The sequence below is a fragment of the Ictidomys tridecemlineatus genome, chromosome 1 (genome assembly GCF_052094955.1).
Source record: "Ictidomys tridecemlineatus isolate mIctTri1 chromosome 1, mIctTri1.hap1, whole genome shotgun sequence".
Taxonomy (NCBI): domain Eukaryota; kingdom Metazoa; phylum Chordata; class Mammalia; order Rodentia; family Sciuridae; genus Ictidomys; species Ictidomys tridecemlineatus.
In genome coordinates, this window is record NC_135477.1 from 121,521,490 (window position 1) to 121,544,866 (window position 23,377).

The following is a 23,377-nucleotide window of genomic DNA, read 5'->3' on the forward strand; positions in this document are numbered from 1 at the left end:
GATACACATTTCAATATGCTTTTTCTCAAATGCCTCTATTACAAATGCATCTTTTATAATTATTTTGCTGTTGTCTGTAATGCATTTAACATGTGCTATTTGAAGGGCAGAAATTCTACTGAAGTCAATATGGCCCATACCACATTAAAGTCTCCTTTTATGATAAAAAGTTACAAAATATATTTTAAAAGTGTGAAGTTAAAACATGCATGTATTTACTGGGGTTCTACTTTCAGGTTACATGCATTATCTGGAAGCATAAGACAACCTTTAAAACTGGCCATAAGACAAAAATCATCTCTGTGGAGCAGCAGAAAATATATGATATAATAATATCTGAATGGGCTAAGATTTTTGAGAAGGAATATCACTGGGGAGAAGAACTAAATCCTACAGTCAATTTTCCCCAAAAGAAATTGGGTAAATCTGAAAACAACCAACAGTTTTTTGTTAGGAACAGAGTAACTTCAGTATCCTTTGGAAGACTGGAGGATTCAAGCTCAGCACGAGTTTCCCCTCAGAACATTTGTCAAACTCAGAGCAGCTCAGTGAACACTAAAAACTTAAGTGGAAAATTCTTGAAAAGCAGAGTAAAGTTTTTCTTGCTTATACAAATATTAGAGTTTGGGATTTCATAGGAAGGAATCATGGAGGATATACTAAATTCTCCACTGAAAACTCTGTAGGGCTAGATATCAGGACTTCAGAGAATCTTGATTGATCCCAGTGCCTGTTTTGATTAAAATGGTTTGTTTAGATAGGGCTCTGTCAAGGTACCAGAAGAAAGAGTGAGCTTTTCCTGTAGGAAGATAATATCATCTTGATCCTGAACAATGTTTTACATAAATATCCAACATTCAGTAAAAAATTAGTTGATGCATAAGCATGTATATGTGCACAGGGAAACACATAAACACACAACTGGATGGTACAGATAAAATGAGCAAAAACCTAAACCCCTCAAATGCTGGGATAATCCAGATATTTGAATTAATTGACATACATGTTAAAATAAGTATGGCTAATGTGCTGAAAATAAGGAACAATAGAGAAAATAGATATAAAGAGAATTTCATCAAACAATTGAAATTTAAAAATGGAAATACGTTTTATGACTAAGAAATATCATACCTGACACAAAACTAAATGATTTAATACCATAGACATAAGGGAATAAAGTATCAGTGTATGCAGTTAGGCTGATATAAAAAATAAAAATACAAATGGAAAAATAATGAAAAATATAGAAAAGCATATTAGTAACATGTGGAGTATAATGAAAAACTCATACATATCATAATCCTAGGATAAGAGAGAGTAAGAGTGTGTAATAAGCAATATTTAAACAAAAAATGACAAGACTGATGAAAGTGGTTTCCCTTCAATATATTAAGAGAAACTTAATTAGGATAAATAAAAACAAAGTACACTGGGCATATTATAGGAAAGTTGCTCATGACAAAATGAAAAAGATTTTAAAGCAACTACACAAAAGCGACATATTACTTCTAAAAAAGCATAAGTAAAATGAAGAACTTTTTAACATAAATCAATGAAACCAACAGGCAAAGAATTAATGTTTTAAGAACCCTGAAGGAAAATTTTACCAAAACTAGAATTCTATTATCAGAAAACATAACCATCAAACAGGGTATTCTAACATGTTTTTATACAAACAAATAAAAACTGAATCAGTCATATCTACACTAAAAGAAATACTTTTAGTATAAATCATTAAACAAAAGGAAAGAGTCCTAAACAGATCACAGAATTACAGGAAGAAATAGAAAGAGACAGGAAGAGTAAATATAAATAAGTATTGATCTAATGTTACTCTAGGCAATTGTGGCAGTACCGCAGCCCGGCTGGCTGGGCAAAATAACCGGCGAGGGGAGGGGGGGGTGATGAACAACTTGTGCAGATTGATACAGCAGGAGTGGGAGCCATTTATTGTAGGACCAGAGGGGTATTTATACATTCCACACAGCTTATCTTAATTAACATAAACTAGATACAGCAGTCAACCAATAAGGAATCTCCACACTTAATGGCTCGCTGGCGCCACCTCACAAACCACTCCCTCTGGCAAAATGCCAGGCGCCATCCTGACTTGTTTACAGACTCTAACATGGCAGTTTCTTAAAGGATATGACATTTAAATATATGACATTTAAATTCATAATTGCAAGAACATCAAGGTACAGGTGTAGAGTAGAGATTTCTAAGGTTCCAAGGATTATCTCATGAAAGTAGAAATAGTGTAGATAACAGTTATATCTTATAATAAATAACAACCAAAAAGTAACTGAAGGTGCATAAAAAATAATAGGTATTTCAATAATCTAAAAGAAGAACAAAACCTTAGAATCAAATGGAAGCATAGTTAGGTAAGTGTGGATTGAAAGATATAATAATAATTGATTTAAGTAATTTAATTAAACAATCAAAATATTCAGACTATATTTAAGAACAACTCAAACACATACTACCAAATAAATGTGTGTGAGAGAGAAAGAGAGAAAACAAAGATTGAAAGTTAAGAATGGGATAGTGTGTTTAGTACACTAGCCAAAATATATTTAATATAGCTATATTCATATAAAACAAAGGAGACTTTAAGATTCTTCACTAGTGATGAAGACAGCTGTTTCATAATAATAAAAAGGCAAAGAAATAAGTGGAATCCAAGACTGAAAATTTCTCTAACTACTAAAATACAAACCACAACCATATTGTGAGAGTTCATATACCTTTGTCCATTCCTAACAGAATAAGAAGACAACACAGACACATGAACACTGAAGTGCTGCACAACACAAACATCATATTCAAATACACTGACATACATAACACACTAAACACACATTCTTCTTACATACAATTAAAATATGAAAATTGTTTATATTCTAGATCATAAAACAAGCCTCTCTGCTTTCTGACTGCAGCAGAACAATGCAGAAATTAAAATATGACAAGAAACCCCCCAATGCTTCAAAATTAAATAATAACATCCATGAGTCAAAGAAGAAATCACAACAGATATTTCCAAATAGTTTGAACTGGGTAAAAAAAAAATATCAAGAACTGACATAAAAAAACACAACTAGGAAATGTAAAGCCTTAAATGCACATATTAGAAAAGAAATTCTAAAAATCAATAATGAAAGATTTATCTCAAGAAGATAGAAAAAACAGCAATTCAAATGTGAATAATGAAGATAGTTATACATACAAAATACACATAAGGAAAAGAATAAAATAGATGAGAAAATTGGTGAAATTTAAAGTGGGTTATTCATAGTTATTAGTAAAATTAAAGCTCTTTAGATTAATCAAGTAAACCAATAAAAATACAAATTATCATTATTAGGAGTAAAAAAAGAAACATCATTAAAAATCCTACAGACATTTTGGAAATAAAAAGTAGATTTTGTGAACAATTTTTTGCCAACATGGTGTATCTTTGTACACTATGATCATTTTTTTCTGTGACTCTAAATCCGTTCTTTAAAATAGTCTATTTTTTTAAAAAAAGGAAGCCTTACTTTCAAATAATAAAATCCATGACAAAGCTATATTAACTAAGGCAATGTGGTAATGCAGGATAAACAAACAGAAAAAAATTGAATACTTGAGCAGATCTGAAATCACCTAATTTATAAGAGGAATGAGGCTTCTGAAATAATTTTGAATGTATTAACTTTTCAATAAATGGTATAGAGGTATTAGAAAATTTTTGGCTCTAACCAGATTCATTTGAAAAAATAGTTGATTACAGCTTTAGAAGAAAAACAGTAATTAATATTTCAAAATATATAAGAATAAGACCTTTGTGTATGCAAAGATTTAAACAGAACACAAAAATGCTAACCAAAAGTGAAAAGTATTTATAAATTAAACTAAATTAGTTTTTTTTGATCAAAGACACCATTGATAGAAATTAAAATATAAAACATAGATTGGGAGAAGATATATAATATACAATATATTTGTAATATATTATATAAAAGGTTCTACACCCAGAATATCAAAAACACTTCTACAGACCACAAAAGGAAAGATGCTAATGACTGAATAAGAAAAAATGACAAAAGTCTTGAACAAGTACTTTACAAGAATATATCCTAATATAAATAAATATGTGAGAACGTAAATTATTTTGTTAATCACCAGAGAAATACAAATCAGAATTACAAAATGATATCACCACACACTCAATAGAGTGGTTAGAACTGAAATGACAACATCGAATGTTGACAAGGATGTGGAGCAACTGGAACTCTCATACTTTATTGGTACTGGAAAAACTACCTATGAAAATTGTTTCACAGTATTTGCTAATACTAAATAGATGTGTGCCTATGATGCACAGGAATACAACTAATATAAATATATTCAGAATAGTTACATTTACATGATCATTATAAGACAAGAATGTTCATAACAATACTACTGAAAAAAAGGCTCAAAACTGGATGGATGTTCATGAACTGAAGAATGCATAAAAATCATGATTATATTTATGCACAAAACTATTGTAAAGTAATGAGAATGAAATAAATCAGAATGATATGCCACCTATTAATTTTATAAACATATATTGAATGAAAGAAGACAGACATGAGAGTTATGCACTATAACTCCATATGTATGAGTACAAAAAGCAAAAAGGAAAAAACCTATGACAGGAGAATTCAGGATAGAGCTTATGATATGGGGAAATTTACTAATTAGACAGTGGCGGGAGAGAACTTGCTGAGGTTGGGCAGCACTCTATTTTTAATCTACATTCTATTTATAGGAATGGAGCCAACTTTAAATTCAGAGTGGTACACTTATATTTGTGTCTTTTCTGCAAGTATATTATGCCTAAAAATTAAAGCAATTTTGTAAAACTTTAGAATTTTTATGTGTCCACTAGAAATTATTTTTTACTATAATCTAATTAGGAACCAAGAAAGTTTCTTCTTGTAATCAAAAGTTACTATTACAGAGAATATTAACATCATTCCAACTATGTTTGTTAGTTTGTTTATTTTTGGTACCAGAGATGGACCAGAGGGGCACATAACCACTGAACTGTATACCTAGTTTTATTTTTTATTTTGAGACAAGGTCTCCCTAAATTCCCAAAGATGACTTTAAATATACAATGTTTCTCCTTCGGCCACCCTAGCCACGGGGATTGGAGGCATGTGTCAGTTTAAAAAGTATTCTTGAACTGAGCATTCACTCAGAAAATGTTTATTTAGAATTTCTAATAACTTGAGGATACAACAAAGGGAGATTTGTGATTAAAAGGATATTGATACAAGGCAGTATTAGAATTTAGAATAAAATAGCAAATATCATACGCAATAGTAAATAAGGACGCCTGGTGGCGCTGCAGGATAAGAATGTGATTATTGGGCACTTGGATGCCTCAGACGCCATTGAACCAGGAATCAGAACTCTGAAAGCTCCCTAAAATAAGGAGGCATTGTAGGTGAGCTCCAGGAGACAGATATTCAGAGAAGGGATCATTCTAAGTGCATGTCAGACAGAAACATTTAACTCAAGATTATTTAACAAAGTCGTTTGAGTGGACTGTATACCGAGTTGAAGGAACTGCACCTTCTGGACGGATTTGAACAATGCAGACTGCTCCAGCAAAATCCCCGCACAAAAGGCAAGTCATTTTCTTTGCTATGCTGTTGTTTTTGTGGGAGACTGACTCTGAGGCAATTAGATATTCCATGCCAGAAGAAACAGAAAGTGGCTACTCTGTAGCCAACCTGGCAAAAGATCTGGGACTCAGGGTGGAGGAGCTGGCCACTCGGGGCGCGCGAATCCATCACAAAGGCAGCAAACAGCTCTTGCAGCTTGATGTAAAAACCGGCAATTTGCTTCTACAGGAAAAACTAGACCGGGAGGTGCTGTGTGGGGCGACAGAACCCTGTATATTGCATTTCCAACTGTTACTAAAAAACCCCGTGCAGTTGTTTCAAGTTGATGTGCAACTCACAGATGTAAATGACCATTCTCCAGAGTTCCTAGAAAGGGAAATGATCCTTAGAATCCCAGAGAGCGCCCAGCCAGGGACTGTATTTCCCTTGAAATCAGCTCAGGACTTGGACATGGGTAGCAATAGTGTTCAGAACTACACAATCAGCCCCAACTCCAATTTTCGTGTTGTTACTCATAGTCATGGGGATGGCAGAAAATACCCAGAGCTGGTGTTGGAGAAAGCCCTGGACCGGGAGGAAGAGTCTGAGCTCAGTTTAACCCTCACAGCACTGGATGGTGGGGTGACACCCAGATCTGGGATCATGACAGTATACATTGAAGTAGTAGACATCAATGATAATGCTCCCAAATTTTTACAGTCCCTGTATGAGGTACAGGTTCCTGAGAACAGTCCTATAAACTCGTTAGTTCTTGTTGTTTCTGCTCAAGATTTAGATGCAGGAACATATGGGAGTGTATCATACACACTATTCCAAGGCAATGAAGTTTCTCAACCATTTGTAATAGACCAAATAACAGGAGAAATTCATCTGCAAAGAGCATTGGATTTCGAGGCAACTAAACATTATATCGTGGAAGTTGTAGCTACAGACAGTGGGGGCTTTTCAGGAAAATGCACAGTGGCCATAGAAGTGGTGGATGTGAATGACAATGCTCCTGAACTAACCATGTCGACACTCAGCAGCTCTATCCCAGAAAACTCCCCAGAGACTGTAGTTGCCATTTTCAGCGTTTCTGATCCAGACTCTGGGGACAATGGTAGGATGGTTTGCTCCATAGAAGAGGATCTCCCCTTCCTCTTGAAGCCCACATTTAAGAACTTTTATACCTTGGTGACAGAGGGGCCACTAGACAGAGAGAGCAGAGCTCAGTACAACATCACCATCACAGTCACTGACATGGGAATACCCAGGTTGGAAACGGAGCACAGCATAACTGTCTTTGTCTCTGATGTCAACGACAACGCCCCTGCTTTCTCCCAAACGTCTTACAAGCTGTTAGTTCATGAGAACAACAGCCCTGCCCTGCACATAGGCAGTGTCAGCGCCACAGACAGAGACTCAGGCACCAATGCCCAGATCACCTACTCGCTGTTGCCAACCCAGGACCCACACCTGCCCCTCGCTTCGCTGGTCTCCATCAACGCAGACAATGGGCAGCTGTTCGCGCTGAGGTCGCTGGACTTTGAGGCCCTGCAGGCGTTCGAGTTCCGCGTGGGCGCCACAGACCAAGGCTCACCAGCACTCAGCAGCCAGGCGCTGGTGCGAGTGGTGGTGATGGACGAAAATGACAACTCGCCCTTCGTGCTGTACCCAATGCAGAACGCCTCTGGGCCCTGCACTGAGTTGGTGCCCAGGGCGGCAGAGCAGGGCTACCTGGTCACCAAGGTGGTGGCAGTGGATGGAGACTCGGGCCAGAACGCCTGGCTGTCATACCAGCTGGTCAAGGCCACGGAGCCAGGGCTGTTTGGCGTGTGGGCGCACAATGGCGAGGTGCGCACCGCCAGGCTGCTGAGCGAGCGCGACGCGGCCAGGCACAGGCTGGTGGTGCTGGTCAAGGACAATGGCGAGCCTCCGCTATCTGCCAGCGTCACGCTGCACGTGCTGCTGGTGGATGGCTTCTCCCAGCCCTACCTGCCGCTCCCGGAAGTGGCGCCTGAGCGCTCGCAGGGGGACTCGCTCACTGTCTACTTGGTCATCGCCTTGGCCTCTGTGTCATCGCTCTTCCTCTTCTCTGTGCTGGTGTTCGTGGTGGTGAGGCTGTGCAGGAGGCGCAGGGCGGCGCCGCTGGGTGTCTTCTCTATGCCTGAGGGCCACTTTCCTGGCCACCTGGTGGATGTCAGTGGCACAGGGACACTGTCTCAGAGCTACCAATATGAGGTTTGTTTGACCAGCGACTCTGGGACTAGCGACTTCAAGTTCCTGAAGCCCATATTCCACAACGTATCTCCCAAGAGTGCAAGAGAAGCAACCCATTAAAATGGCACCTTCAGGAATAGTTTTGAATTCCATTAATCTGATTATATTGTAGTGTTTTCTACCCTTTATCTATAATTTTCCTGGATTAAGAGTTACAGTGTGTCATGAAGGAAAAGTCCCCCTTGAAGTATAGCTTTGATTTCCCTTCTGTAGTGGAGTTGTTAGCTGGTGTTGTCCAACTTTGGAAAACTCAATTTTACTTTATTGCATTTATGCACTGTCATTACAAATTCATGCTAAGGGTTTTTTTTTCCTTAAATTTTTAGTCTTTTGTATATTTGTCATGGTAACTGGCTTAATAAGTTCAACTGGAACTTTTCCTTATATGGTACTCATTCTGTTTCATCCCTCTCAAGGATTTTAGGTGTTAAATTTAAAAAAAATCACTTCATTTTATTCTTTTTGTTTCCAAATGAATGCATATGATTACAAGTCCAGCATGTGAGAAACCATAATAAAATGCAACAACATCTACTCTTATTTTGCAACCTTAAGCCTCCTTGGCAAACATTTTTTTTGAAAAACTTTTTAAATATATATATAGCATACAGAAAGCAAAGTGAATGTAATATTCAGCTGTATGTATTTTCACATAGCAAATGTAATTGCCATGAGCAACTTGAGAAAATGAAACATTTGTATTGCACTCAACACAAATTTCTCCTTAAAATCACTGTGAACCCAAGTATAACTGACATATGTCCTCACCATAGCATAGTTTATTTTTGCCCCTTTTGAATTGATATAAATGTAATAATAGACTATGAACTGCTTTGTGTATAGTTGCTTTTGCTCAATATTTTATGAAATTTATTCATTATTCTGCTTAACTTTTTCATTCTCATTGCTGTATTACTCATTATTTCACTGTATTAGTCTTTTCATTCTCATTGCTGTATTACTCATTACTTTACTGTATTAGTCTATCAATATTTATTAAAATTCATTGAATATCATGTAGCCACATATATGAGTAGGTGCATGGATTGACTGTTATGAATCACACTACTCTGAACATTTTTGCAATGTCTTTTGACTTTCCAGTTTTGTTGGACACTAAGGGATGGAATTACTGCTTATTTTGAACGTACATATTTACTCTTAGTAGACATTTCCAAATAGTTTTCCAAAGTGATTTTGCCATTTACACTATCCACAACATCTACATGTACCCAGTCATTCACATGCTATTGTCTGGTTTTTAAAATTTTATCCCATTAGAAAGCATTTTAAAAACTTCCAAAAAACCAGTTTCATCATTTATCCTTAATATTAGTTAATATTTTTATAATTGTTTTGGGTTGAATTGAACTCCCATCCCTTCCAGTTTCATATGACATCAGAAATCCCACTACCTCAGAATATGATCTTGCTTAGGGCCTATGAAGAGGGAATTACATTAATATTAGGTGGTTTGTGTAGGCCCTAAACCAATAAAACTGGTGTCATTATAAAAGGAAATTAGGCATGGAGAAAAGACATACCAGATACATGCATACACAGAGATGATTGTGCAAAGTCACCAGAATAAGATCATCATCTATGAAAGAGGCTTCAGAATTTAAAAATCCTGACAACACCTTGACCTGAGACTTATATTCTCCACAACTGTGAGAAAATATATACCTGTGATTTAAGCCACCCATTTGTGGTATGTAGTTATGGCAATCCTACAAACAACATTAGTAATTTATCAGGCATTTTTTTCTTTGACAATTTACTGTTATGATTGCTGGGTACTGCATTCAAAAATAACTTCAATTATATGATCTTCACATAGAATATACTACTATTTCAGGTACTTCTCTTGTCAAATTGAAAAGTCCATTTATTATCCATTAACAATAGTTTCATTGATTTTTGTATGGATAAAATGCAGACATTCTTATTCTTTCTTTCCTATTTTCCCTTACATTTTCCAACCTCCTTCAGTGAATCTCTGCCTTTAACCACATCTTGTCTATAGATATGTTTTAGAAACTGAAAATATGAATTTGAATTTTACTTTTTGTGACAATATAAATTATAATTCCCTACAACCAAAAATCACCAGGAACACACTTTATCAAAATAAAGTTGGGGCTATTGATGTTTTGTAATAATGGAAACTGTAGAAAATAAGAAACTGTGGATCACCTTAGTAACAGGGTTACTTTTGTACTACTTATAAAGGAGTTCTAGGATTTGAATTTGTGATAGGAAATTTGGAGAGGGTTTAAGGAAGTAAGGGTTAGCTCTGGATTAGATGCTTTAAGAAAATGGGAAAGAAATGTATGATTAGCTATTTCACTGAATTTAATTGAGGAATTGAGGAGAACAAGGTGAAATGAAAGTATAATTGGTGAAGAAGCAACATTAACTCATATTTGCAAGGAATTGGAGGTCTTTGGTCATTGTCCTGGTTTGAACAATATTCTTATTTTGGCTTGTGCTCAACCATGAAGTAAGTTTATTTTCATCTTGCTTAATTGCTGAGAGCCATAGCCAAGTACAAATGACGCAGGGCATTTTTGCCAGAATGGAGTGGTAGAGAGGTGATGCCAGCAAGCCAGCAAGATGATAATGGTTATGTTAAGCTGTGTATATTAGACCCCTGCTGTCTGCCTCAGCCTGCTACTTTGGAGATTCCCGGAGAGTTCCCATTGGTTTGGGAAGTGCAGGAGGAGGGATTTCCAGAGGCGGGATTTCCAGTTGGTGTGTAGTGTGTCCAGAGAGAAGGCCGAGTTTGTGGCATTTGGGGGAGTGGGAGAATAAAGGAGTTCCTGTTTTGAACCTACAAGGCTGTGTAGCAGCCGGGTTATTTTGTGCCCAGCCAGACTGTGGCACTTAATCAGAATCACCAAGGTCTTTTTTGATATTGGTGTTGGGTGAGATGGTTCATGTTCTGTAGGAGATCTTGACCTACCTGAGAGTGTCAGGACAGTCCCTGGTTATCAGTGGCTGATTCTCTCTCTCAAAATATTGTCCCTTATGCAGCCATAGTACTTGGGATAACTAATATCATATCTGCTCCTTGGATCTACCATTGTGCTTCCTATGCCATTGAAAAAAGAATGTCCCTAAAATCAAGATCAAATAGATTCACCTTTTAAACTTCTCGAGTTTACCCTACCTCATCTTCACATTTTTTCAAAATCCCAATCATGAATTCAGCTTCCCATATTTTCTACCTGGAGCCTTCTATCTTTTATCTTCTACAATAATTAAATGTTCTCTGCATCTGTAACAAACTGCTCTCTGGTCTTCATTCTTTCCTATTTGATTTCATTGTGTGATGGGACCCTCATTCCCTTCTTTCCTTTTTCATTCCCTCCCTTTGCTATAGTAAATCCTCAAATGACATCCCCAAAGAGTATGTATAGAAAAAAACTTAATATCTTACATGCCTGAAAATGTATTTATTTTTCCCTAATACTCTACTGATGATTCAGTGAGATAAAGAATTCTTGCTCTGCAATTTAAAATAGTTTATGAATTGATTATTAATCTAAAATTTTAAATAAATCTTACCCAATCTGATTGTTGATCCTTTTTGTTCTCTCTTCTTTTACACACATATCATGTATAAAATATATAAATTATATGTATATGCAATATAATATGTGTAATTTCTGTCTCCTTCCTTCCCTCTCAAATTTTAGAATTTTCTCTATTAGGAGATTTGAGTTTCACAATAATAATATGTTCTTTTTCATTTATTTTTCTGGACCCTTGATGTATTTATACATTCCGATAATTCACATATTTTCATTTTTGAGATATTTCTCTCTACTACTATTCCCTTACCAATTGTATCCCTAACTTTATCTTGTTATTTCTGAGATTTGAGCTTATCAGTTATGGAACATTTATACTTAATTCTCTATTATATTAGGGTTTTACTTTGTTGTGTTTTTTTATTTTTATATTCTGACATCTCAATTTGAGTTCCTTCTAGTGTATTATTAATTTTGGTGTCATATTTAAATCCTTAAGAACTTTGTTATTGAGACTTTTCCAAAGTATCATTTCATATTTTCCACAACTCACTTCATATCCTGAATTATCTGTTTGCTACAGAGTCCATTTTTCTTTCTACTTTTCCTTTTTCTTTCATTTATTTCTTGCTCTTTTTTGTTAAATATTTCTCTTTTTTATTATGTCTTGTGCACCCTGGTTGTCTGTTTATATGTAAAAAAGGATAGATAGAGTATTTGAAGCAGCTGCTGCTTTTTATATATTCTCTGCCTTTGTATTATAGGGTGGCTTCCACTAAGACCTCTATCCTGAATAGAAATTCTGACAAGGTGCTCTGTGAGAGGCAGTGCAGGGCCAGGTTTATAATGTCAGATGTGACTTTATAGTGGGCTGAGATGACTGGGTAGGGAGCCCTTTTCAGGAAGTGATCCTTGATATGCCCAAAATGCAAAAGACTCTACTCTGAGATTCCAAAACCTCCACTAAGTGTCTTAGTGTTCTCTAGAAGATTCCTTTGATTTCTTTAGAAATAAATGACCCTTAAGATTTTTGAGGAAAGGTCTTGAAGAGAAATAATTATTAAACTTTATAACCTATTATATATAATGTATATTATATACCTTCTTTGTATTTATTTACAAATTCATTATACATATCTCATTTAATCCTTCAAATAATGGTTTAATTTTTAATGGTATTTTTAAAGAGATGAACAAACTGGACTATACAGAAGTAAACCAATTTGACAAACATCATTGTCTTCACCAATTCTGGCTTCTATAATGAATTGCCATAGGCTGAGTGGTTCATAAATAGCTGAAATTTATTGTTCACAGTTCTGAATTTTTTCACTATGAACAATGGTGATACAAGCACATCTAGTTAGGTACTATTTGGGTTATATCAAGAATCAGTAAGATATCAAATATAATAGACAGTTAATAGATTCCCTAATGCTAAGATGATATAGATGTTAGAATTATCTGAAGAAAGTTTTCAAAACAGATTTAATAAAGTGCTTCAACAAGCAATTGTGAACATAGTTGAAATAAATGGAAAATAGAGTTTCAGCAAAGTCTGAGTGCAGGGTGCCAGCATGGTTATATTCTGTTGAGGGCCCTCTTCCAGATTATACAATGCCAATTTCTCATTATACCCTCACATACCAGAATAAGTGTGAGAGTGCTTTCCAGGATCCCTTTTATAAGGGATACTAATACCATTCCTAAGAGATCTATTCTCAACACCTAATTACTTCCAAAGGCTCTCTTTCCTAATACTATCACATTGGGAGTCAGGATTTCATCAACCACCCAGCTAGTAAGAAGTAGAATAATTCAAATCCAAGAAGACTGACTGCAGAGAAATTGTTTTATTCTTTGTTATTTAAAAACTTTTCCTATTTTGAAATCTGTTAAAATTGCACAAAAGTGTATATAATTGTATATATTCAATTTGAAATAAATAATATTAAAATGATCACCCATACATCTGTTTAACAATTAGAAAAATGCTACTGAAAGTACCTCTTGGCCTCCATCTTAACATCTTTCATCCCTGTGGGGGAAAAAACTAATGTCTTATATTATTAAATCAATTATTTGTTCTTCTTCAGAGCTGCAATATATATGCATAAGTTCTTCAGTAATATGCTAGTTAGTTTTGCCTGTATTTGTAATTTATATGAATGGGATTCACGTAGTCTAGATCATGTGTGGGTTTGCTTTTTAAAAATCATAGTATTAAACCAAAATCCATGTTGATGATGTTGTTTTGTTGTATTCCATTTTGTGAGTACATTTTTACTTTTTAATTCATTTTACTCTTGATTGCCTTTTTAGTTGCTCTGAATTTAGTCACTATGAACAATGGTGATACAAGTACATCAAGGAAGGTACTATTTGGGTCATGTCAAGAATCAGTAAGATATCAAAGTGAATATAATAGACAATTAATAGATATCCTAATGCCAAGATGATAGAGATGTCAGAATTATCTGAAAAAACGTTTTCAAAACAGAGTTCATGAAGTACTTCAACAACCAATTATGAACATGGTTGGAATAAATGAAAAATAGAGTTTCAGCAAAGAAATGTAAGGTCTCACAAAAAAATGGAAGATGGAAAGGAATACCAGTGAAATTTTAGAAATTAAATATACAATAATTAAGACAAGCAACCTCAATGGATAGGCTCAAGAGGGAAATGGATAGGACAAAGAATGAATCAGTGAACTAAAAGAACAATGGATTTTTTTAAAAAAAATTTAATATGTATTTTTAGTTCTTTTACTAAAATAAACTTTATTTTATTCATTTATTTATATATGGTGCTGAGATTCAAACCCGGTGCCTCACACATGCTAGACAAGTGCTCTACCAGGAGCCACAACCCCAGCCCATGGAATTTATCTAATCTGAATAACAAAGAGAAAAGAGATTGTAAAACAGGGAACAGTCTAAGCAACCTGTGGGACAATAACAAAAGAGGCAACATTTGTGTCATTGAAATTCTAAGAGGAGAGAGTGAAATTGAAAAGAAATAATGGCTGAAAACTTTCCAAATTGGCAAAAGACAAACTCAGAGAATCAAAACTCCAAATAAATCTTACACAGGATAATCCCAAAGAAATCCACACCAAAAGACTTCAAATATTTGAAAAAAAAAGCAAAGGAAACACCTTGAAAACAGTGAGAGAAAATTGTCTTCATAAATTCAGGCTTCTGTAATGAAGTACCATAGACTAAGTGGTTTATAAGTAGCTGAAATTATTTTTCAATAAATAGAAAAGAGAGAAGTCTCAAATTAATTTCCCAGAATTTTGCCAGTTCCAGCTTCCATCACAGAACTCAGTAAAAGAAGAAAAAAATAAAGCCAAAGCATGCAGAAGAAAGAAAATAATGAAGGTAATAGAAATCAAGGAAATTCAATGCAAAAATAATAGAGAATAATGAAACCAAGTACTGGATCTTTGAAAAATATCAATAAAATTGATAACACTCTAGCAACAGTGATTGAAAAGTCTTACCCAACCATTTGAGTTTTTAAGTGTGATTTTGCATCAATATCTTTATATCTTCAAACTTTTCTACAATATGTTATATCAATTGAGAAGTTTATTTATGAATTGCTTACATGTTATGTTTTTCCCGAATTGATGTGTTTTTCTTTGTAAGTAACTCAATTAAAGTTGTTGAGAGATTCAGTTCATCCCTAAAGTTTAGTTTTTCACTTTTGATAAACCTGAAAAATATTTTAAAGTTATAATACAATTAAAGTAAAACAAATATTTGAAGTAAACAATGGAAATCAATTTGATAAACTGTGCAATAATTTTAAGTTAACTAAGTGAAATTTAGTTTAACATACTTCACAATGTCTCATCAGTTAAAATACTATTGCTGGACATTGGTAACAATCCAGTTAAATTATTCTTTAAAATATCTATCATTTCAGTTTGGTATATATAAGAATAAAGAGCATGGGTCATGGTGATTTTTTTTTAAATGTTGTCTTCCTTTCCATTTTGTGTAAAGAGAAGACCAAGGTTTTGCCCCACAATTATTAAAAATAAATGTAAATATGATTTAAGATTATTCCCACTGAAAGAAAAAAATGTTCTACATCTTGAAAGAAGTGTGAGTTATACAGATGGATTCATAGTAAAATGGTAGTTAAGGGGTAGGAATGTAGTTTAGAGTCAGAGTGCTTGGCTAGTTTGCTCAAGGCCTTGGGTTTTATCCTCTGTACTGCCAAATAAATAAATAGTGTATTTTAATTATGTAAACATTATATCAAGGAAAGAACTATACAAAAAATATTTGGAGTAGGCAGAGTGGAGGGAAAGTTATAGATGAAACAATGATGTGAAAGTTGATGCTGTATGCATGGAGTTTTGTTCTGTTTACTTTGTATGTGTTGGACATTTTCCATAATCAAAAATTATTTTATTCACTGTGAGAACATGTATATGGAAGCAGAATCAATTCAATTCTGTACAAGTAAATCAAATAAAAGCAAAATAGAGAAAAAGCAAAGAAGTCTTTTAGGAATCTAATATAATTCACTTTCTATTACAAGAAAGTTTCTTGACATATCCAACTGATATCTTTGGGAGAACATTGAGATACTGTCTTCTTTTTACCATAACTATAGTTGTTCTCAAAGATATTTCAGCAATCTATATTGAATTTGATACATGCTGTACTGTTGATTACATTTGCTTTAAAATGAGAAATAGAATCAACAAGTTATATTTGAGGATGACTGTTGGTGCTACAGTCAGAATGAATGAACAACTCCGGAAGACAAAGATACCATTAAGCTGCAATCAGAACTCAGAAATGCCATCCAGAAAGAAAGATACATTTATAAATACTCTGTTTCAGATGACAAGCCAAATCCATCCAAGATCTTCATGACTGTTGGTTTTTAGTTCATCTCTACTCTTTGCTATTTATATCTTCCATTCTAGTAACATTTATGAGGTGAATCCTGGGAGCTAGTCACATTAATGTTCTATCTTCTGGTTGCATAGATATTATGTTTAATTATAAAAATGATATCAGCTGTTCTGAGTTTACATTTTATTTAGCTTTATTTATTGTGCCTAGAGTTGAAATTTTTTAATTCCCCATTTGCCTTATTTTTCTCTTTAATGTGTAGGCCTAACTTCATAATGAAGTAAGACTTTTGGTGAGGCAATTTATGAGTCATGAGATTTGAAGTATTTATTTATTTTACCATTAGTGTTACTAACCATCTTTTATATTTCATATAGTTTGATGGTGTTTCACGAATTTTTTGGAGTCACACTGCTCATCAGAGATAAGTTGGACTCCTTAAGAAACACACACACACACACACACACACACACACACAAATATAATATCTATTTCACCAATTTATTTCTCTTCCTTTCAATGCTTAGTTTATTTTTAAAATATTTTTTAATATTTATTTTTAAGTTTTTGGCATACATAACATCTTTGTTTGATTGTGGTGCTGAGGGTCGAACCCCGACCGCACACATGCCAGGCGAGGCGCTACCGCTTGAGCCACATCCGCAGCCCTCAATGCTTAGTTTAATCTCTACTTCTCCTCTTTAGTAACAAACAACAGCCTACCAGGAAAGGTGGCACACATCTGTAATCCCAGCAGGCTCTGGAGGCTGAGGCAGGAAGATCTGAAATTCAAAGCCAGCCTCAACACTGGTGAATTGCCAAGCAACTCAGTGAGATTCTGTTTCAAAATAAAATACAAAATAGGGTTGGGGATGTGCCCCTGAGTTCAATCCCTCCTGTACCCTTACCTCACCAAAAGAACAAAACAACCCATAAGTCATCATGAAATTTTAAAACACTCACATTTTTCAAAAATAGACTATTCAAAACTCACAATTATGGATTTAGTATTTTGAACTTTAGGACTACTTGTATTTAAATTTCTTTTAATAGATCTTTTCTTTAATGGTGTTTAAAGTTCTTGCAATATGTTACCAGAAAAGTATTAAAAGATACTACTTAAGTTTCTGAGTACTATTTCATTTCTCTTTATGTATTTAAAATGCAGAAGAAAAACACTAAATATCATGCTTTAGTTATGGCAATCAATTATGTAAATAGTCACAAGAATCTTCCAGAATGGATGATTCACCTTGCCTGACTGGGATGATCATTCTTTATATCATCAACTTTTCTCTCATGAAGATGAAAAAAATTATAGATTTTTTTTCCTGATAAGTTTCACAGTCTGCAGAGAATTATCCTTGACAAAATATGCCGGGCCATACTTCTAGCCTCCATTCTTCATTGTAGCTTTAAAGCCTTTATAGGAACTGATAATATTTTTTAAAAATTGTTGATATCTATTTTATCCAATATTTAAGTCTACAGGTAATTCATTAGATATGCCATTGTTATTTTTCTTACCTCATTAATAATCTCAGTGTGAACACTGAGTATCCATTTGCCTTCTAAATTCTAAGGTGGATAAGCATCTCTCTTTGCTGATAACTGCCTCTGAAGGGAAAGAAAACATTTCAAATGTTGAAAACTTGGATATATTTCACCTATCATATTTATGTGTCTAAGGCAAGGTTAAAGTTTGGATCTACTGTAAATTATCTGAAAGTTCATTGTTCACCTGAAAAAGGAATAATACAGGGGCTGGGGTTGTTGCTAAGTGGTAGAGTGCTTGCCTAGGATGTGTGAGGCACTGGGTTTGATTCTCAGCACCACACATAAATAAATAAAGGTCCATCAACAACTAATACAATATTTTTAAAAAGGAATAATGCAAGAGGGGATTCTGACCAAAATGTTAGAACAAAATCTGACTCAGACATGTAAGAGAATGGATCCTGAGACCATAACTCTAGCTTCAAACTTTGGTTCTGCTCTTTAGACAGATTCTTTAAACTCTTAGTTTCTTTATCTATATGGTGTGACTGATAAAAATCCCAGAAGAAACAGGTCCTGTATCCCTTGGGATTCAATTTCCATATCTATAAAACTCCTTTCAATATCTCTTTAGTTTAAAGTCTATGGCTCTGATACTCATTGCCTTACTTCTAGATTGACGTAGTTTTACACTGTAAATGCATTAATAAAACAAAACGAGATTACTCATTATTTAACTGTATTTGTTATTATTTGCATATCAGTGTGGAAAAATAGAACCTATTCTTTGTAAAATAGAACCTATTCTTTTAGACCACGTGATACACGTTTCTAAACTTTTGCATTACCATAAAATCTTCAATTCCTATAAATAAATATATATAACTACAATGAACTAAATTGAAATAAGTTTTAAATTTAATTTCAGGTAAGTTTTATAAGATCTTATCTCCCTTGGTTAAATTATGCAGAAGAGAAATGAAGTTCCACTGATGAGGGTGCATGAGGAGATTGAGACATCTTCTTGCTTTGTGTACACCATTATTCTAGTTCATGCACTAGAATAATAAATTACAAAATTTAAGCAACAGCAACGTTTATTTTAAAAATCTATAGACTTTTAAAATGATTTTCATTTGGAAATATCCCAGATGAGCGTTGGTTTCAAAATATTGTGTTAATTCATAATTTAAGACGCAGGGTGGCGCTGCAGGCTAAGATTGTGAATGTAGGTCCCTTAAAACCTCCCATACACTTTTGTTTCAAGATCTTATAAAAGACACGCGAGAAGCTGTGCAAATAATACGGAGTTGCCAACGGATTGGGGCAGCAATATACAATTTAAGCTCAAAATCAACTTTGTGAGGGTTCCTCCAAACAGGAAAACAAGTGTTCCACATCTCCAGTCTTCTTTGGGGTTTCCTGAAGTACTTGGATATAAGCAACCCGACTACAACATGGGGAAACTACAGAGAGTTCAACTGAGCAGGCAAGTGATAGCCTTTATTTTTATGATGTTTTTGTCTCAGATTCGCCCAGAGTCTCTTCGTTATTCTGTAGAGGAGGAAACAGAGAGCGGCTCCTTTGTAGCCCATCTGACAAAGGACTTGGGCCTGGGAACTGGGGAATTGGCAGCCAGGTCTGTTCGGGTTATGTCTGATGATTATAAGCAGCGTTTGCTGTTGGATCCTCAGACTGGCGATTTGCTTCTGAAGGAGAAAATAGACCGGGAGGAACTGTGTGGCCCTATTGAACGGTGTGTACTGCATTTCCAGGTGTTTCTTGAAATGCCAGTGCAATTTTTTCAGGGAGAATTATGGATACAGGACATAAATGACCACTCTCCAGCATTCACTGATAGGGAAATGCTCTTGAAAATACCAGAAAACAGCCAGCCAGGGACTCTATTTCCATTGAAAGTAGCCCAGGATTTGGATGTGGGTAGCAATGGGCTTCAAAAATACACCATCAATCCCAATTCTCATTTTCACGTCCTTACACGAAATCACAGTGAGGGCAAGAAATACCCAGACCTGGTACAAGACAAAGCCCTGGATAGAGAGGAGCAGCCTGAATTCAGCTTAACCCTCATGGCTTTGGATGGTGGCTCTCCACCTAGATCTGGAACAATCACAGTTCGAATCCTGATCATAGACGTCAATGACAATGCTCCTGAGTTTGTGCATACCCCATATGAGGTGCAGGTCCTGGAGAACAGCCCCTTAGATTCCCCAATCCTCAGCGTCTTAGCTAGGGATGCAGATGCTGGAAACTTTGGGAGTGTTTCCTATGGCTTGTTCCAACCATCTGATGAGATTAAACAAACTTTCTCAATAAATGAAATCACAGGGGAAATCCGACTGAGGAAGAAATTGGATTTTGAAAAAACTAAATCTTATCATGTGGAAATTGAAGCTATAGATGGAGGAGGCCTTTCTGGAAAAGGCACTGTGTTCATAGAGGTGGTGGACGTGAATGACAATGCCCCAGAACTTACCATATCCTCACTCACCAGCTCCATACCAGAAAATGCTCCTGAGACCATAGTCTCTATATTCCGTGTTGGAGATAGAGATTCTGGAGACAATGGAAAGATGACTTGCTCTATTCCAGATAATGTGCCCTTCATTCTAAAACCAACATTCAAGAACTTTTACACCCTGGTGACAGAGAGCCCGCTGGACAGAGAGAGCAGAGCAGAGTACAACATCACCATCACAGTCACCGACTTGGGGACGCCCAGGCTAAAAACCGAGCACAGCATAACCATCCTCGTCTCTGACGTTAACGACAATGCCCCTGCCTTCTCCCAAACGTCATACACGCTGTTGGTGCGAGAGAACAACAGCCCCGCCCTGCACATAGGCAGTGTCAGCGCCACAGACAGAGACTCAGGCACCAATGCCCAGATCACCTACTCACTGCTGCCAACCCAGGACCTGCACCTGCCCCTCGCCTCGCTGGTCTCCATCAACGCAGACAATGGGCAGCTGTTCGCGCTGAGGGCGCTGGACTTCGAGGCCCTGCAGGCATTCGAGTTCCGCGTGGGCGCCACAGACCAAGGCTCACCAGCACTCAGCAGCCAGGCGCTGGTGCGAGTGGTGGTGATGGACGACAATGACAACTCGCCCTTCGTGCTGTACCCGCTGCAGAACGCCTCTGCACCCTGCACTGAGCTGGTGCCCAGGGCGGCAGAGCAGGGCTACCTGGTCACTAAGGTGGTGGCAGTAGACAGAGACTCAGGCCAGAACGCCTGGCTGTCATACCAGCTGCTCAAGGCCACCGAGCCCGGGCTGTTTGGCGTGTGGGCGCACAATGGCGAAGTGCGCACCGCCAGGCTGCTGAGCGAGCGCGACGCGGCCAGGCACAGGCTAGTGGTGCTGGTCAAGGACAATGGCGAGCCTCCGCTGTCTGCCAGCGTCACGCTGCACGTGCTGCTGGTGGATGGCTTCTCCCAGCCCTACCTGCCTCTCCCGGAAGTGGCGCCCGAGCGCTCGCAGGGGGACTCGCTCACTGTCTACTTGGTCATCGCTTTGGCCTCTGTGTCATCTCTCTTTCTCTTCTCTGTGCTGGTGTTCGTGACAGTGAAACTGTGCAGGAGGCGCAGGGCGGCGCCGCTTGGTGTTTGTTCTGTACCTGAGGGCCACTTTCCTGGCCACCTGGTGGATATCAGTGGAACTGGGACACTGTCTCAGAGCTACCAGTATGAGGTGTGTCTGGCTGGAGACTCTGGGTCTGGTGAGTTCAAATTCCTGAAACCAATATTCCCCAATCTCTTGCTTCAGGACAGTGGAAATTAAAGAAAGCCCCCACCTGCACTTATAGCTTTGTATTCACTTAATTGTTTTATTTTGTTGAGTTAATCTCTCATTAATTTTGGCAAACAACGGATTGCAAGGTCTTTTTATTAAGAAATTGTGTTTCTTGAACATTGATAGCACTATCCCAACCATATCCTCCAGATAGTGCTTAATTTGTTCTTTGTTATTGGTAGTTAATGTAATTAGCATTTAAATTACAGTATGTATTGAATGTGTTTTCTCCCGCATTTGACTTTATCTTGGTCAATAATATTTCTCTAAGTAGAAATTACTCAATAGTACTCAAATTTTAGCAACGTTTAAAATTATTTAATATTAAAGCTTTTATGAAGTCTTGAATTGCTATTACTTGTGGTGCCTGTCTTTACCATATAATTTCATCTTTTCAACTCCAGAGTGTTTTAAATTCTATTTTATTTCACTGGTGCTGGGGATGGATCCCAGAATTTCTTGCATGCTAAGCAAGTATGCATTCCACGGAACTTCAAATCTGCATGAATTTCTTTGTATTTACATTGGCTTTTCTGGTTGAGTATACTACTGATGTAAGCTCTCTGAATACATGTAAGCTTAATATTTAGCATACTTTTTCTCCCAAATATTATATAAACTTGAATTTTGTTAAAATATCAGTACCTTAAAATTGTGACCCATTTGTGACACCACCTGATAGATTATCTTAAATATTTGGTTACTGTATACTTAGTATATTATATGGGTTTATAAATATGAATATTAAATTTAAAATAATCTTAATCCACAAATAATAAAGAGAAAATCTTATATAATTTCTTATTTGTTTCAATAAATAAAACTGTTAAGTGGCAGATGGTGTGTCTCTGTGGTAGAGCATGCATGCATACATGCAAGGCCTGGTTTCAATTCCTAGCACCAAAGCAAAACCAAACATTTTGTACAAATTCTGTTAAATAATATCTTGCTATCAAGCTTTAAAAAATAATCTTAGAATCTGAAATAAACCCTAAACTTCTCCAAAGAATTTGGGACATCTGATTTTGCCCTTCCTTTTGGCCTACACATACAAGTGTAAGTGTAGGATCCTTTTGTTTTTCATTGTGACCACTGTGCTACATTCCCAGCCCTAATTGTAGTATCATGTGTTTTTCTGCAGCTTCTCCCCACTCATTCAAAAGTGTTAGGAAATTTCTCCTGAATTTCAGGAATTCTATTGAATTCTGATTATCAGTTGATCTCAGATTTTTCACTTTACATTACTTTGTGGATATGGAAGGTATTTATCAGGCTGGGGATGTAGCTCAAGCAGTAGTGCGCTCGCCTGGCATGCGTGCAGCCAGGGTTCGATCTTCAGCACCACATAACAAACAAAGATGTTGTACCCGCCGATAACTAAAAAATAAATATTAAAAAAGGAAGGTATTTGTCAACAAAATAATGCATTCTTTTCTGTGTTTGATTATCTTCTGTTTGTTAATGTAACCTTTAGTTATTTTGATTTAGTTTAACTTTCTATCCTACTGAAGTTGCATGATAATATGTATATCATTTAAAGTTACACATTCATTATGTATAAATATTATTACAAATTATTAAATTATTTACAATTTAATATTAATATTTATGGAACACTACTTATGCACTAGGTATGCAATAACCAAAAATTAATATAATCTCTAACATATCACATATCAAAATAAATAATATTTTGTCTCTGAACACATTGGAACAGTAATTAA

General features: G+C 35.9%; 2 protein-coding genes across 2 annotated transcripts; both read left to right on the top strand.

Moving 5' to 3' along the window:
• Positions 1-4,916: 4,916 nt before the first annotated feature.
• On the top strand, positions 4,917-14,584 carry LOC110596893 (protocadherin beta-5). Its single transcript, XM_078046623.1, has one exon. It carries the CDS (start codon positions 5,634-5,636, stop codon positions 7,983-7,985), a length of 2,352 nt encoding a protein of 783 aa, XP_077902749.1. The 5' UTR covers positions 4,917-5,633; the 3' UTR covers positions 7,986-14,584.
• Positions 14,585-18,706: 4,122 nt separating this feature from the next.
• LOC101966316 (protocadherin beta-4) lies at positions 18,707-22,261 on the top strand. Its single transcript, XM_013358176.4, has one exon. The coding sequence runs from the start codon at positions 19,299-19,301 to the stop codon at positions 21,639-21,641; it is 2,343 nt and encodes a 780-aa protein (XP_013213630.2). The 5' UTR covers positions 18,707-19,298; the 3' UTR covers positions 21,642-22,261.
• Positions 22,262-23,377: the final 1,116 nt, after the last annotated feature.

What these genes read in the sequence shown, in the direction of transcription:
- LOC110596893 (XM_078046623.1), top strand. Translation starts at nt 5,634, where the DNA reads ATGCAGACTGCTCCAGCAAAATCCCCGCACAAAAGGCAAGTCATTTTC.
- LOC101966316 (XM_013358176.4), top strand. Translation starts at nt 19,299, where the DNA reads ATGGGGAAACTACAGAGAGTTCAACTGAGCAGGCAAGTGATAGCCTTT.